Source organism: Lissotriton vulgaris, chromosome 7 (assembly GCF_964263255.1).
Source record: "Lissotriton vulgaris chromosome 7, aLisVul1.2, whole genome shotgun sequence".
In the NCBI taxonomy this organism is placed as follows: domain Eukaryota; kingdom Metazoa; phylum Chordata; class Amphibia; order Caudata; family Salamandridae; genus Lissotriton; species Lissotriton vulgaris.
Genome location: NC_141695.1, coordinates 274876798 through 274893082, shown reverse-complemented (window position 1 = coordinate 274893082; position 16285 = coordinate 274876798). Strand labels below are relative to the sequence as shown.

General features: G+C 45.5%; 1 protein-coding gene across 2 annotated transcripts in view; it reads right to left on the bottom strand.

Moving 5' to 3' along the window:
• The window catches only part of LOC147701382 (nectin-3-like), a 166883-nt gene that overhangs the window by 53026 nt on the left and 97572 nt on the right, over positions 1-16285 (bottom strand). For both annotated transcript variants that reach the window (XM_086930071.1, XM_086930072.1), the window contains one exon: positions 5100-5456. In XM_086930071.1, the coding sequence (XP_086786197.1) occupies positions 5100-5456 (357 nt within the window). The remainder of the gene's footprint in view (positions 1-5099; positions 5457-16285) is intronic.

The following is a 16285-nucleotide window of genomic DNA, read 5'->3' as shown; positions in this document are numbered from 1 at the left end:
TCCTCTGCTGGTTCCTAGGGGGATAGAAAAAAGTGAGGGGTCTGACTACAACAGTGTGATCATCTTCGCTAGTGGCCCATGAAAAAAGGTGTTGTGCAGTGTGAGGATCGGCAAAAGTCACCACAATGCAGTCACCCATGATCGATTTATGACTCGGTCCAACCCATGGTACTCTGCGTACCATCAGTACATGACTTCTTTGGTGGCTAGGGAGCTGTCTATTTATGTTAAGCCAGTGTATTACCTTGTTCTTAAGGGACCAATGGTCCTCTTTCACTGATGGGTCAAGGGTAGGTACACCGGCCAAAACTATAACATAAGGGGTGGCTTCCGGTGGTAAATCAATATAGCCGCCTCGGAAGTTGAGTCTGTTTGGGTCAGGAGCGAGAGATGGCTGGGTATTAAGGGAAGGTTGGTTGGCTTGCGGGTCAGCTGCAGGCACAGGTTTAGGACGTGCAGTAGTCTTCTGGGGGTGTGAATCGACCCCAACACAAGAAGCTGTGTGCTTAGGTTTGACTGGCGCTGGGACATCTTTAGCAGGGCCAGACCTAGCTTTTGGGATAGGGATGGTTTTAGTGCGGGGTTTAGGTATAGGTGTAGGTTTGGGCCCCGGGGCGGTAGCATAAGATGCTTCTGCTACTATCGGTTGTGGGGGTACCTCTCCCTGTGGAAGTCTTGCATCCATCTGCTTGAGGCTAAGGCTGGCCAGTGTAACAATAGTCCTGTCCATCTCAAGCAGATGATTTTCCATTCTGGATAGTTTAAGTTCCAGGGGGATAAGTAACTTCTTAAGGGTATCCCAAACCGTTTGAACGAATTCCTCGTCACCTCTCTTGTCCCTCCCATCCTCACTCAGTCTACCCTCCATTGAACCAGCATTGCTTAAGCCAGCCAGGCATTCAACCTGTTCAGCCCTTCCATTTCCCGCCAAACTTTGGTTTGTATCACTTACATGCAAATCAATGTGGGAACTAACTGTGTGGGGTTTATCAAATACTGCCTCTGGAGCAGGGGCACCTAGTTGGCGGCGGCAATTGAAAAACTGGGCTCTCGCAATTTTTGCCTTTTTACGGGCGAAGGCAGACCTAGCCAAGTTTTTCTTTTGCTGTAATGCCATTTTTTTGGTGTTTTTGTTATCCTTCGTAGCCGCCCTAGGCGACTTACTTGTTGCTTGTGCACTAACACCGGCTACACATTTGGGTAGCGCGATCTCCTCCTTGGAATTTGGTGGGAGATCCTTCTCGTGGTCACATGGAGACAGGGATGGGCAGTGATGTATATCTGCCGATGTGAGTAGGGGGCGGGGGCCTGCTATGCGCTCTGGAGTGAGGGCTAAAGCGAGTTTGCCTAGTGAAGATTTCTTCGAGGTGGCAATGGTTAAGGACAATTTTCGTGCAGCATCCAACTCCAGGGAGACCCTATGTTGCATTTTTGTAATTTCTGCATCTATGGCCAGGTTAGTCTTAGTTAAAAAGTCGTCCAAAGTCCCATTGGATTTACTAGCCCCCCTTGCAGCTTTGCTGCGTGTTACACGGGTGCACATGATAGTCAAAGGGAGGATAAAACCACAAGTAGCAGGATACCCGCTCAACAACAAAGAGGATGACAAAGACGCAGCCAAGGGACGCGGCCCAGCCCAGACCTCTAAGACCTCGAACGGCCTCAAACGGCCCGCTCTTAGCCCGGTCTTCGCCCCGGGCTGTGTCCCGCGCTGCGGGAGAACTAGGTCAATAAATAGGTAATCGGGTAGACAAGGGGGCGTGGCAGCGGGGAGAGCGGACCGGAAGTTGGTGAGTGGTCTTGCAGGGACTCCTGGGCAATGGAGTCCCCTGCACGCTCGCAGCCCCGCTGACCGCACTCACCCGGTAACTCAGCAGTCCTTCCCCTCTGTCCCGGTTGTGAAATGCACGCAGCGGCACCCGCGGAGCGGGTGCGGCAAGAAGTGACAGGAATCCTTTGAAGAGGCGCTGAGGGCAGGTCAATCAGCCAAAAAGTGCGTCCGTGCTCTGGAGGGCGTCCCGCCGGAGGAGAAGAGGTGAGGGTTTTTAAGCACACACAGCTGCAAAGGGCGGGGGGCGGCAGCGGGGAGAGCGGACCGGAAGTTGGTGAGTGGTCTTGCAGGGACTCCTGGGCAATGGAGTCCCCTGCACGCTCGCAGCCCCGCTGACCGCACTCACCCGGTAACTCAGCAGTCCTTCCCCTCTGTCCCGGTTGTGAAATGCACGCAGCGGCACCCGCGGAGCGGGTGCGGCAAGAAGTGACAGGAATCCTTTGAAGAGGCGCTGAGGGCAGGTCAATCAGCCAAAAAGTGCGTCCGTGCTCTGGAGGGCGTCCCGCCGGAGGAGAAGAGGTGAGGGTTTTTAAGCACACACAGCTGCAAAGGGCGGGGGGCGGCAGCGGGGAGAGCGGACCGGAAGTTGGTGAGTGGTCTTGCAGGGACTCCTGGGCAATGGAGTCCCCTGCACGCTCGCAGCCCCGCTGACCGCACTCACCCGGTAACTCAGCAGTCCTTCCCCTCTGTCCCGGTTGTGAAATGCACGCAGCGGCACCCGCGGAGCGGGTGCGGCAAGAAGTGACAGGAATCCTTTGAAGAGGCGCTGAGGGCAGGTCAATCAGCCAAAAAGTGCGTCCGTGCTCTGGAGGGCGTCCCGCCGGAGGAGAAGAGGTGAGGGTTTTTAAGCACACACAGCTGCAAAGGGCGGGGGGCGGCAGCGGGGAGAGCGGACCGGAAGTTGGTGAGTGGTCTTGCAGGGACTCCTGGGCAATGGAGTCCCCTGCACGCTCGCAGCCCCGCTGACCGCACTCACCCGGTAACTCAGCAGTCCTTCCCCTCTGTCCCGGTTGTGAAATGCACGCAGCGGCACCCGCGGAGCGGGTGCGGCAAGAAGTGACAGGAATCCTTTGGAGAGGCGCTGAGGGCAGGTCAATCAGCCAAAAAGTGCGTCCGTGCTCTGGAGGGCGTACAAGAAGTATTTAAAATTAAGTCTGCCTAAGGAGTTACTGGCATTATCAGAATTACAACATCTGCAGTTTCTCAACGGTAAAATGTGTCACGCAGTGACGCCTCCGCTTTGATTTAGAGGGCTTTGCTGGCATACTTACCTCAAAAGAAAAAAGAAAGGATAAATGGAAGGGTCATTTTTTTTTCAGAAAAAAGTAGTGAAGAAGAACACTGATCTATGCATTTTGTTTGTGCTGAGTTGTTTAAACAGTGACCAATGTAAGAGATCTACTGCAGAGGCGCACATATTATAGTTACTTTAGGGCAAAAGTTATGGTTACTTGAGATAACTATAACTGATGAATTTGAAAGGTTTTGTTAATTTAAAAGCATGTATATAGATAGATAGATAGATAGATAGATAGATAGATAGATAGATAGATAGATAGATAGATAGATAGAAAGAGACTACATAGTTGGTAACTATGTTATATGGAACTATATCACTATCATGGGGTTCTGGTGACATTTACAAACCACGAGGCCAAAGGCTGAGTGGCTTATAAATACCACCCGAAATCCAGATAGAGCCTTATTAATGTAGGTGCATGTGTGTTGTGAGGGTATGAAGTGGCTTAGGAATACAAGAGTATAGAAATAAGATTATCCATGGGATTACCACCAAGTGAGAGGACTGGACTTTCAATATGCAAGTATGCTATTGACAAATACCTTTTTAAAGGGGTATTGTTATAATTTTAAATATAGCAGCAAACAATTACTCTGGTGTATGGAAACGTCTAGCTGAACACCAGGTGAGAAAGGAAATGCCCCAGAAAACCCAGTAAACTACAATATTTCTAAAATAGGCTCTATCTTACAAATGGTCAGGTGCCTGAACAGTTTGATGAGTATCTGTCGTGACTGATTGTCTTCAGAAAGACAGTAAGAGTAAGAACATGTCTTTTTGTGTTAAAGAGAACTAATGAAACTAGAGAATGGGTGAGAGAGGTAATGATGGATTGGGAGATTAGGGCAAAGGAAAGCAGTGTGTGTGGAGATGGTGAGAGGATAAGAGGGAGGGAGAAAGGCAGGGGTGAGGAAGAGGGAGGAGAGAGATAAAAGAAGAGTGGGAACAAGGCAGAGAGAGTGGGAGTCAGAGCAAAATACTGAGGAAGAAGTTGTGGAGTGGAGTGAAAGTACAGAATATTTAAGAGAAATAAGGAGGAGACAGATAGCATAGGACAGAGGAGTGAGAGAGAGTGAAGGATAAAAAGAGCAAGTAAGAGACAGGTCGTGCATAATACGCACAGACTCAAAAGATTTCATGAACTGCAGACTCATCTCACTCCTGCCCTTTCCATCCAAAGTCATGCAGAAGGCTATCAACAAATAACTCTCCACCCACCTCGAACAACACCACGTACTAAGCATCTCATTCTGGTTACATCAAAAAATATAGCTCAGAAACTGCTGTCATAGCAGCAACTCACATCTGAACATCTGATCCATCATGGACAAAGGAGAAACTGCTGAATTCATACTACTAGACCTCTCCACAGCATTCTACATCATTTCCCACAGCACCTTCATCACAAGACTTCATAGCTGCAGAATACATAATCCCGCCCTGAGCTGATTGACTGCCTTCATCTCCAACGGAACCCAGCTAATCAGCCTCCCGCCCTACACCATTCAACCCTAGAATATCATCTGCAGAGTCTGTCAAGGATCATCACTGAGCTCCAACCTCTTCAACATCTACATGGTGCTGCTTGCCCACTTCATAAGATCCCATCGAATCAACATTGTCTGGGATGCAAACAACACCCAGCTCATCCTCTGCCTCACAGACAACAACCACACCACCAGGACCAACTTCAACACCAGCATGTTCAAGGGAGCTGACTGCCTTGAACATGCTGAATTGCATCAACAACTGAATTACATCAAGCTCAATACAGATAAAAATGAAGTTCTGACCTTCAGGAACAAGAGCTGTCCATGGGGCTCCTGATGCAAAATTCAGTTTAGGAACAGGATTGGACACACTTTCCCATCCAAAACACACCCACTGGAGTTCTGTGTTAATATGTTTTAAAAGGCCTGGTTTTCTAGATTAAGATGTCAGGCAACGGAGGAACAGACTCTAGCTTACCGTGTACCAGGAGCTGCGTCCCATTCCCTGTCACTGTACTGGAGTTGAAAGTGTCTTTGTCAATAACCGACACCTTGCAGATATACATCCTTGTGTCATTGAAGCCCAGGCCGCTCACTTGGATGGATTTATCGGTGAGGTGCCCACTTTTGGTCAGAGTGAGTCTGTCTTTGTGCCAACCCTCGGACGTCAGGTATATGAGCTCGTTTTCGTTGTTGATGGTAAAGTACCAGTACACATTTGTTCGTAGTATCTTGCCTTCTTCCCCTTGCAAGCAACAGGTCAAGTTCACTGAGCCTCCTCTAATCCCGGCAACAAATGGGGGCTGCACCACCTCCTTCATTCCAGGTACGGGCTCTAAGGACAAAGAATCAAACATTTAATGAAGACCTTGATGACTCAGCGAGTTAAGCTCGTCTTGACCAGATCAGGTGGGACCTGCATATCAACAGTCTGAATCCTGGTAGGGCCAATTTATCCTTCTGAACTCAGTAAACTAAGTACCATCAGGGCCACAGGTTGGCTGGGAATACAGAGAAGGAAAATTGCCAGAGGGCAAATCCAGTACTGCATGTTGCAGTGTGACTCCTCATTCTTTTTTTTTTCAAATAACTTTATTTGATCAAAAAAAAGAATCATAAAAGTATACTATTAAAATAACAAGTATCATACATTCAATCACAAATGGTATTTCACAGATCATATTCAAAATTCCAGAATTCACGAACAACAAACACTGAAGAACTATATAATAATGAGGTAGATCGTTGAATAATACAAGTTATACTCCTCATTCAAAGTTTCCAGTTTTGAAATGAGAGACAGCATGGAGAATCCCAGTTATCGCACTCATTTTCTGAACATTTCCCCTGGGTCAAACATTTTTTCGTGTGCACATTTCAGCACATCTTTCCATGTGAAATGTGCATGAGGAAAATTATTAGTGTGCTGCAAAGCCACACACATTTTAAAATCGTCATTGGGTACAGTTTATGTCTGATCCCTGCATTACCGACCTACTAGTATTGAATTAAATTAAATTAGGTAACTTTATTGCTTGTTAAATATAGCTCATGCAGACTGCAGAAACTGCGGCATTAAAGCACTATGTGAAATAAAGTTGTTATTTTCTTTACAAGCTACAGGGAGAGAGACACAATGCATAAGTAGTTATGTTCAGTGCAGTGCAGGAAAAAGATTGATGTGAGCTTCCTGTCAGAGAAGAGTCAAGAATAAGGGGTTGGGTGGTAGAGAACCTCAGTACTCCTATATCAGTAAGATGTGCAAATCGAAATTTTTTGAATGAAGATAGTTATGTGATCTTTAATTGTGTCATAGTAGCCCTGAAATCATATCAGTGAGATGGAGTGGCATGAATTATAAAGTCTTCACCATTCATTTGAGCCTAAATCTGTGAATGGAAAACTGTTCTGTCAGTGACGAAGCAAGGGGGGGGGGGGCACGAGTTTTGGGGATGGTGACCTCCTCCTGCTCTTACCTGCTGTCTATTGGGCGACTAGCACTCCATCCCCGCGGTACATTGCGGCCGTCGCGGGGCGGTAATTGCCGCCGAATCTCACCAGTATGACACCCCCACTGTCCCCCCCAGTAATAGGGCTAGCTAGCTACGCCACTGTGTTCTGTGCATCTGAGACTAGCCTTTGCCTAGGAAGCCTGTCTGTCCTGGGTGTTTGAGGGAAAACCTACAGACTGCAGCGTCCATATGAGCCCCGATCTGTATGGTGAGCCTGCACTCAAAGCATGATACTACACTTGTGCATGGAGAGAATCCATATTGAATGTGTGACTAAAACTGCATATAGGATGGCTTATGTTAACATTTAAATATATATTCATGTATTGAGCTGCAATGGGCATTTGAGTCTAAACATGTAATAAAGAGTCTGAACTGGACATTTGTGCATATACCCAAGAAGAGTAAATATACACCGATTATTTAAGGCTAAGCATGCGATAAGGATGCTGCCTATTGGATGACTGCACACTCCGTTATTGACTTGAATCTGGCCAAACTACTGGGGATATATATTCGAATTTACCAAAATATGAGTGACATTTTATGTTTTCATTGATTTATAGAATGCTCATCATAAGGGGGGATATCCAGATGGTCTTTAGCTGGTGTGTGATGCCAGCCCTGGAGTGCATCATGATATTTACTAGAATTTAGGGGTTATCAGAGACAAGTGGTGGTGCTATCATGCCCTAAAATACCTGAAGCATAGGATACTTGAGGCCCATCATGGCATTGATTGGAATTTAGGAATGCTGGGGGAGACATACAGTATGGGACTACTAATTGGACCTTGTTATTGATTGGTTTATGGGGCATCCATTAACACCAACTCCCCCCCCAGGCACTAGGCCGCGTGCAGCTGAAGTTACTCTTAGTCAGGGTCTCACGAAAGCAGGTGGGGTAGGCAGCAAGGTCAAGTAGGAGGTAGTCAAACAAAACGAAGAGTTGCAAATTCCATTCCCCCCTGGAAATTAGGTACAACGTCTGGTGCATGTCGATACTGGTTGCTCAAGGCAGCTCTGCTCACACCAGAGCAAAGAGTTAAAATTCTGTAGCTCTTTGGAATCGAGGCACAATATCCAGTGCTTTTAAATATTGGTCGCACCAGACAGCTTCAGTCACACATACAGACATAAGTTCCAAAATGCATCAAAAGGTAGAATTGGACACTACTTTGGTTACACCCACAACGTGTGAATCGGACATGGCATGCAATGAGCATGCTGTCAGCGTGTCGCACGAGAGAGATGTGTCAAGATCAACGAAGCGGGCCACACCGGGATCCGCAACCAGTGTATTCGCTCACCACCAATGAGATGCTTATGCATGCCAAGGTGCCCATGATGCAGAGACCACAGCCTTAGGGACGGGCCAGAATTATTTGCTCCACACAACGTGATCGGGTCTCCAGGCACAATTCTTAGTTCCATGTCCACACCGCACTACTAGTTGGAATCCAGCAGATGATGTGGGCACTTGAGAGGATATCGCACTGCTGGGGGCACAGGTAGACAGTGTGGGTCCCTCTTAGGAGATCTTTGAGGTCCCTGAGACCTCCGAAAGAACAAGGGGCAAGCACAACAAGCACTTGGAGAGCACGCTTCCGGGTGTCACACAGCAGTAGTAGTCAGCCCAGGCCATCCACTATTCAGGAATGGCATGCGGTCCCTTTCAATGGCAGTAATCCTCCTTGTGCACGTAGTTCCAGGTTCCAGGTTCCCCGGTCTCACGTCCCCACAAGCGCATCTCACCCTTGCTGAAGTATGGCACCCATAGTTATACTGGAGTGTGCCTTTGAAGTTGGGGTAGTTCGAAAGGTCTCCCTTTGAAACACAGATGTCCCCCTAAATTTCAGCCTTGCCTGCCATTAGGCGGTGGAATGCCAATCTTTATCCTTAGTTGGACCATGATCATGCTCCAGAGGCCAAGTGTTAAAACCTCCAATCTCTCCAGGCAGCCCTTGATTGCAGAGGTCTGATATTCTAGTTGCATGCCCAGTGTTTTATAACTGTCGCTGGTGAAGGCCCAGATGTGCTCCCCCAACCTCCAGTGTGTAGTGGAGCCAAGCACCAAGGCATGCAGAGTTGAGAGCACATAAATGCCCACTTTCTAGTAGTACAAAAAAGGGAGTACCTGGTTGTCAATTTTGTAATCGCTATTTATTTAGGTGGAGAAAAAAAAGACCTATTGGTTCTTATGCTTTCACTGTGAAAATTACATTTCTTCCCTAATACATTCAAAACACATTTGGTATAGACATTTGATTCATGTCTGAGATAAGATACATTTCATATAACTTTCAAGTAATTGGCATACATCAATAATATGTGAATAAACAAACGTAATTGTTCAATTGTATTTACATAAACAGTGATTAAATTGAAAACGTTCATAAATTACACCAGCAATAAACAACTATTGGCAATTTCACACTATCCTAGCAATAGGCAAATTTTTGGAAACTGCAACCACATGGAAAAGTTAGTTCTCCGTGGGGTGCATTTTAGACTGCCCACCCTCACCGGAGATATACAGGTAGATTCATCAAAGACCCGTTTTGCGAGTCTGTAATAGCGATTCATAAGGAATCGCTATTACAGACTCGCAAAACGGGATTCATGTAGGAATCGCAAAATTAAATGCGATTCCTACACATTCCTTATTTGCGATTAGCAAATTGCTAATCGCAAATAAGGAATAACTCCCCATTCATTCCTATGGGCCAAAAGGCCCATAGGAATTAATGGGGAGTATTCCTTATTTGCGATTAGTAATTTGCTAATCGCAAATAAGATAGCGATTTAAAGGGTGCCAGGGGTGTCCAAAGGACACCCTGTAGCACCCCTTAAATGCAAATTCAAACAGGTGTTGCGCACACACATGTCCAAAGGACATGTGTGTGTGTAACATGCCAAAGAAAAAAATGCACTAAAGTGCTTTTTACTCGTTTTTCGCAATTAACCACGAAGTCAGATTTCGTGGTAAATTGCGACCAAATATTGCGAATTTGCAATTTCAAATAGGGTGATGAATTGCATTTAAGGAATCTCTATTAGAGATTCCTTAAATCCAATTCCTCGCAAATATGCGATTTCGCAAATAGCGATTTTTGCATTAGGGATGATGAATCCCAAATGCAAAAATCGCACTCGCAAAGGGCCAGATTCTCAGAATCTGGCCCTTTGCGAGCGCAATTTCGTTTCATGAATCGGGCTGATAGAGTTTTCAGAGTGCTCTATGTGGAAACATGAAAGTTGCCGACACGTTTATAATCCCTGCAGTAATTCACTGGATTTTCATCAGAGCATAAGGGCAATGTGTAACCTGCATTGAAGGTATCGCTTCAATGGTGATTGACTTTTTTTTATTTTATACAATCTCGCATATCAGGAAGATTATACTCAGCAGAGGGCACCGGAAAGTTGTTTTCAGGTTTGTGTACGCTGATTGGAAAGATGTTCAGTAAAGTTTGATTAATGCTTCTAGCGCGATTTATTTGCAGCGTTTGAAGCCGATTGATTTAACCACTTCCACGCTCATGATGAGCTGGGCTCGTCATGGCGTAGCCTCCTCGCACGCTGATGACGAGTCCAGCTCGTCACGTAAAGTGCGGTTTTAAAAAACTCAGCACAGGAGCGGAATTGCGCTAGCGCGCATGCGGTTAAAGCCATGTTTAGCTAAAGGGCCTTGTAGTTGGGGTTCACGCTCAGTGCTTTGAAAGTTGTTTCATTCTGTTCCTAAACACGCACAGTGTTTTGGAAGTTATTTCACTCAGTTCCTAAAAGGGGTTGTCCCGCAATGAAGTGGCATGAAACACTTTCTAGTAGTGGTATTTCTATGTGGATTGCGACAAAGCCACCTTTACCACTGGCTGGCACAGCAAACCCAATGATAGGAAACATCATGAGGCTGCTCTAGTGCAATCCACTATTGCAGGCAAAACTGATTTCAACCATTTCCCCTTGTTAGTCACTACCTATGAGAGCAATCCTCTCATAGGTAGTGAAAGCATGCATGGGTATTCTTCACCACCTGATCAGGGGACACATAGGTGTACCTACCCTGCCTTTCACCTACCACTCGCTTCCCCTCTCAATATGTGCCCTGGGGGACTCGGGTGGAAGTGACTCAAACCGGCCAGTCTGAGAAAACATGTGACTGTGCGTATCAGGCTGAAATGGCAGGCTGGACACGTCTTTAAGAGTGCAATCAGTGCAAAGCGTACACCTGCCCACAATGGCAGGCTGGACGACATACCAGCCTGCAATGGTAGGCCGCACACATATTTAGGACCACAATCGGTGTGAGGCGCACATCAGCCTGCAATGGCAGACTGGACACATATTTAACAAACCCAGGTAAGCACTACTTCCTAATGTGTGTAGGAAGGATGCACACACTTTCTCACTGCATTTAGAATGGGAAAGTGCCCCAGGCCCTAAGGACCTAACGAAAGAATCAGCAAAACCCAGGAGAAGAAAGCAACAAATCTGGGGAAATGCCACCTGAAGGGTTCAGATTTATCATTTACCATAGCAAGGACTGTGGTTGCTGCATGACCAGGGCTATCACCCCCTTCAACCAACAACATCATTTGTAACACAGGATAGAAAATAGGCACGGGCATCAAAATAAAAGTGGCCCCCATTAGTTAATAAGATACCTAATAAAATTAGTTGAAAATTGAGGAAGTTTTAAACTTGTAAATGCATGCTGTGTAAGCATTTTTCAATGTATAGAAGGCTGAATGGGTTTGAGCTTGCTGAGGGCAATGTTTGTTTTTATAACTGTCGGACAAGACCATAAAAAAAAGGCCCCCAGTCAAAAGCCCCATCCGGGCCAAAGACTGAGCTGTCAGAGCAGGCCATCTGCCACTGCCTGAATGCCCTACAGGCCAGTCCGACCCTAAATTTCAAGGCAGGACCTGCATTACAGCAGGGCTACCAGTGCAGGTGCACCTGGTGCTGACCGTGTAATGGTACTTGTATGACACCTCTGTACTGCATTGTATTTTCCACTATTACTCATGTGAAACTGTGCTTGATTTTCCACTTATAACGTGTAACATGCAGATAACAGAACTAAGTGTAAGTGAACTATTAGTAGTGATATAAAAAAATATATATGTATGTGAGAGGCGGTCCATGGAGGAATGAGGGGCACTGTTCCAAGGTGGTAGTAAGGGAATTATTGGGCAGGGAGGTAATTGGGGGCAGCTAGCCTTATATCAATCTTGTTAACAGTTTTTTCCTCCACAAACTGAAGACAGAAAGGGGCCCTGAATGGCAGGGTTGGGAGAATATTTCCACTTTCGCACAGCAACACGATTGTGACACTGAATTTTGACAACTGCTATTGTATATAACCCATTGGTAGAAGTGCCACTCGAAGGGCGGGATGTCCAGTAGTGGAAAATAAATGGTGTACAGATGCAGAGTGGCAACTTGCTGCCACAGAAGTAAGAACATAAATGTACAATCCTCAATACGTACTAAGGCAGTGTCATGAATGCCTCTTCTGAAAGGCCAGCAACATTTACATAATTGATTTTCTAAGTAACATTTTAATGGAAAAAGTTCCTGCTGTATGCTTTAAAAAAGAAAAAACCACTCAAGAAGGAAAGCCTTCCCAAACATCATTGAGAATGTTTGGCGGGCTAGCTTCCCAATTTCTTTATTAGTATCGGTTAGGGAAATTGCATCCTATGGACTCAATTATCGTAGCACGGTGCTACAAGCCATTTGGCTGTGCCACGCTGCGTTAATTCTGAAGCAAAGGGTTGCATCATATCTGCAACGATATAACGGATCCCTTTGATCTCCCCTGCAAGGGCGCCCAATTAGCTGTCATGCGCTGAGGCAGGCACTCTTGCACCATGGTGCAAGGGTACCTGCCTCATGCAGATGGTTGTTTTTGTGCAGGAAGGAACACCTTCTTGCATTAAAATGATCACAAGAGGTGTTTTCCTCTTCCTATGTATGCTGCAGAAGGCAGTACGCACAGAAAGAGGAAAAAAAGAGGAGAAATGAAAACATTTCTCCTCATTGTGCTTACCTACATCTTCCCTGGGTAGGCAAAGCATTCTGACGCATTTCCAGGTTTATGATTTCTCGTTAAATCTGGAAATGCGACAGAAGCCATGGGTGTTGCCTGGGAACAAATTTGCAAGGACATGAAATGCCACACAGGGTAGTTTTATGTGTCCTAGTAAATATGGGGCAGCAGGTTGCGCCGCAGATGCATCCCAAAAAGTGACGCACCGGTGGCGCAAGGGGCTTGTAAATAAGCTCCCTTGTGTTCAGTTTTTCTGTTTGTGTAACAGCAGTAATTCTGAGGCACTTTACACCCAGAGTTCCATGGACTCTGTGAGCAGAAGTAAGTACCAGTGTTCCTTGCACTTTTCATTAGCAGCACAGTGCTTATCTTAATTTCATAGGTAATGACCAGGTGGTAGTTATCATATACAAAGGATTCTGAGGCCCAGATGTATCATAGTATTATGTTGTTGTTGTGTCACGCAGGGCTACATGAGTACGCCATCCCTGATCTTCATACAGCCTTTCCCCAGCAGTATTCTATAATTAGACGTGATAGAACAGGGGGAAAAGGTGGTGGAGTACTCATAGCAGCTAAGGAGAATATGAATGTTCAAATCATAGAAAGCCTTGTGGTAAACGAATCTGAAATAATAATTTTCAAAGTGAACAGGCTAGGAAAAGAAGAAATATGGAAAGGGGCATTATTATACCAACCCACTGGGAATAAAGGAGACTTTGCCAACATCTTATTAGAAACCATAGCCCCTCACGTACTGACAGCGGACTATTTTTTACTATTGGGTGATTTTAATTATCACGCCGACGACCCGTCTAACACTGATACAGAAAAATTAATCTCCTCTATGAAAACCCTCAATTTGACACAAAAGATTAATGGCCCTACCCATCAAGCTGGTCATACGCTTAATCTCCTATTTACCAACCTCCTAACCACCCCATCTCCACTACTATGGACTGACCACTTTCTTGTGAAATTTTTCATAAGCAGCCACAGACCAGAAATCGTAAGAAATAAAAATCAAAAATCATGTAGAAACATGAAAAAGCTAACTTTAGCTGCGTTTTCTGAGAATTTTGCGACAGACCAAAAAAATTTAAAGGAAAATGTCAATCTTGGAGCTATGCATCTGGAGTCCGCTGTCTGTAAGGCACTGGACAAGATAGCCCCTTTTCGAAATGTGTACTGTAGGGAGAAAATTTCGCCCTGGTTTACTGACCAATTAAAACACCTCAAAACCTTAACAAGAAATGCGGAAAAAACCTGGCGAAAAAATAAAGACCCTAATGATCGTAAAATCTATCAAGACCTACATACTAAATATATGAGGGATATAAAAACAGCAAAAAGAACACACATAGCTGAACGAATAAACAAAGCTGAGAACTCGTCTAAGGAGCTCCACCACATCCTAAAGGAATTCACCTCCTTCAAAAGTCCGCAAGAAACACCAAAAACAAATGAATGGACGGAAGATCTTTCTACGTTTCTAGACAACAAAATCATAAAAATATGTAAATCCTTTGAAACAGAGAATACATCCCTCCAATACCTGGAACAGGAGCTACACGCAAAAAAAGCTCTACATACAAATGATCCATCCCCGAGCTGGTCCACTTTCGATCTGTTGGATAACGAAAAAACTATGCTATTAGGATGCAAAATCAAATCAGGCTCCCCCAGTGATCAGTTAACCTCAAAACTATTTACCATTCTTGCCCCAGTGTTAGTAGACCCTTTTTCCTGCCTCTTAAACACATCCCTGACAGAAGCGGAATTTCCTAAAATTTGGAAGGCGGCAAGAGTTAAACCCATATTAAAAAAACCCGGTGCTGATGCAAACACTTTCTTAAATTACCGCCCTATCTCCCTGCTGCCCTATTCAGGGAAAGTATTGGAGGCATTTGTAAATGAACAACTGGTAAACTATCTTGAGAAGAACAACTTACTCGATTCCTCACAGTTGGGTTTCCGCGCTGCCCATAGCACGGAAACAGCCCTGATCGACGTTGCCGACAACATCAGACTTGCTCTTGACAAACGTCAATCCTCCATTCTGGTGCTTTTGGATCTGTCGGCTGCCTTTGACACGATCTCCCACCAGATCTTGATCAGAAGACTGTGGGAGTGTGGTGTCAAAGGGCAGGTTTTAAAGTGGTTCATCAGTTATTTGTCAAATCGAACAACTACATTGCAAATAGACGAGACCCTGGCCAGTACTCGGCCTGTCACAAGAGGTGTGCCTCAAGGTTCTATTCTTAGCCCCTCGCTTTTTAACGTTTATATGGCCCCTCTGGCCAAACTGATCAGGGATTAAGGATTCGACGTGTTATCATATGCGGATTACACGCAAATACTGGTCACTCTCGGCCCTGATATAAATGACACCAGAAAGTGTTTTAAAATGTGCTTGATAGAGGTAAAAAACTGGATGAGTCTAAATCATCTCCAGCTGAATGGCACCAAATCTGAAATTATGACATTTGGGCGAGCAAGCAAACACTGGACCCATGATTGGTTGCCCCTGGAATTGGGGGAGTGCCACGTCCCAAAAGAATCAGTCCGCAACCTAGGATTCCCCATGGATAACAAATTATCCATGAAGGACCATGTCAATCATACTGTAGGCACCTGCTTCGGAATCATGCGGAGTCTACGTAAGGTCTTTAAATGGATACCAACAGAAGCACGCAGAACCTTGGTTCAGGGCCTTATAGTAAATAGGCTAGACTATGGTAACTCTCTCTTCCTTGCCATAAATGAGTGCCATATTAGGAAACTGCAAGTTGTACAAAATACAGCTGCTCGTCTGATTCTAGGTTTACCCAGACGATCCCCCTCTCTGCCATGCCTAAAAAGCCTACATTGGCTCCCTGTTAAAAAAAGAGCCATTTTTAAAACCATGTGTTCGGTTCATAAACACATGCACGGCCCAGGACCAAAATACTGGAATCAAAAACTGATATGGTACCAGCCTGGTCGACAACTGAGATCAAGCTCCAAGTCACAGCTTACGCCGCTCAGAGTTCTAACTGCTAGAAACGACGGCCATGCCTTTTCCTTTTTGGCACCATCTCTATGGAACAAACTCCCCCTAAACATACGTACAACCACTGAACTCATGAGTTTCCGCAAAAAACTGAAAACATGGCTCTTTAGCTAAAATTCCATTTCCTGGCTCATCCACTTCTCTTTAGGACTGTCCGCATGCGCCATGAGACTCCCTCGGGATGTGATATGTTGCGCAATATAAATATCCAGACTAGACTAGACTAGGTGTCTCAAAGGCAACGCATTACCAAAGTCAGAGTTACTAAGCAACGCAAGGCCTCTGTGTGTGGCCCTGAGTTGCCTGGTACGTCTGGAGTTACGCAGGGCAGCGCAAGCCACTACCGTACATTATTCTGCCCTGGGGCGGTGCATGAGTGTTCTCATGAATCCATCCAAGGATTTGGATGCATTCCCAGATTTAACAAGACTGGTAAACATGGGCAAGCTTCAAAGTACTGCGCCTTGCCTGTCAAAGTGCAACATAGAGAAATATTGTTGTTTCTCCTATTTTTTTGAATCTTTATTAGTATGCTGCCTTCTG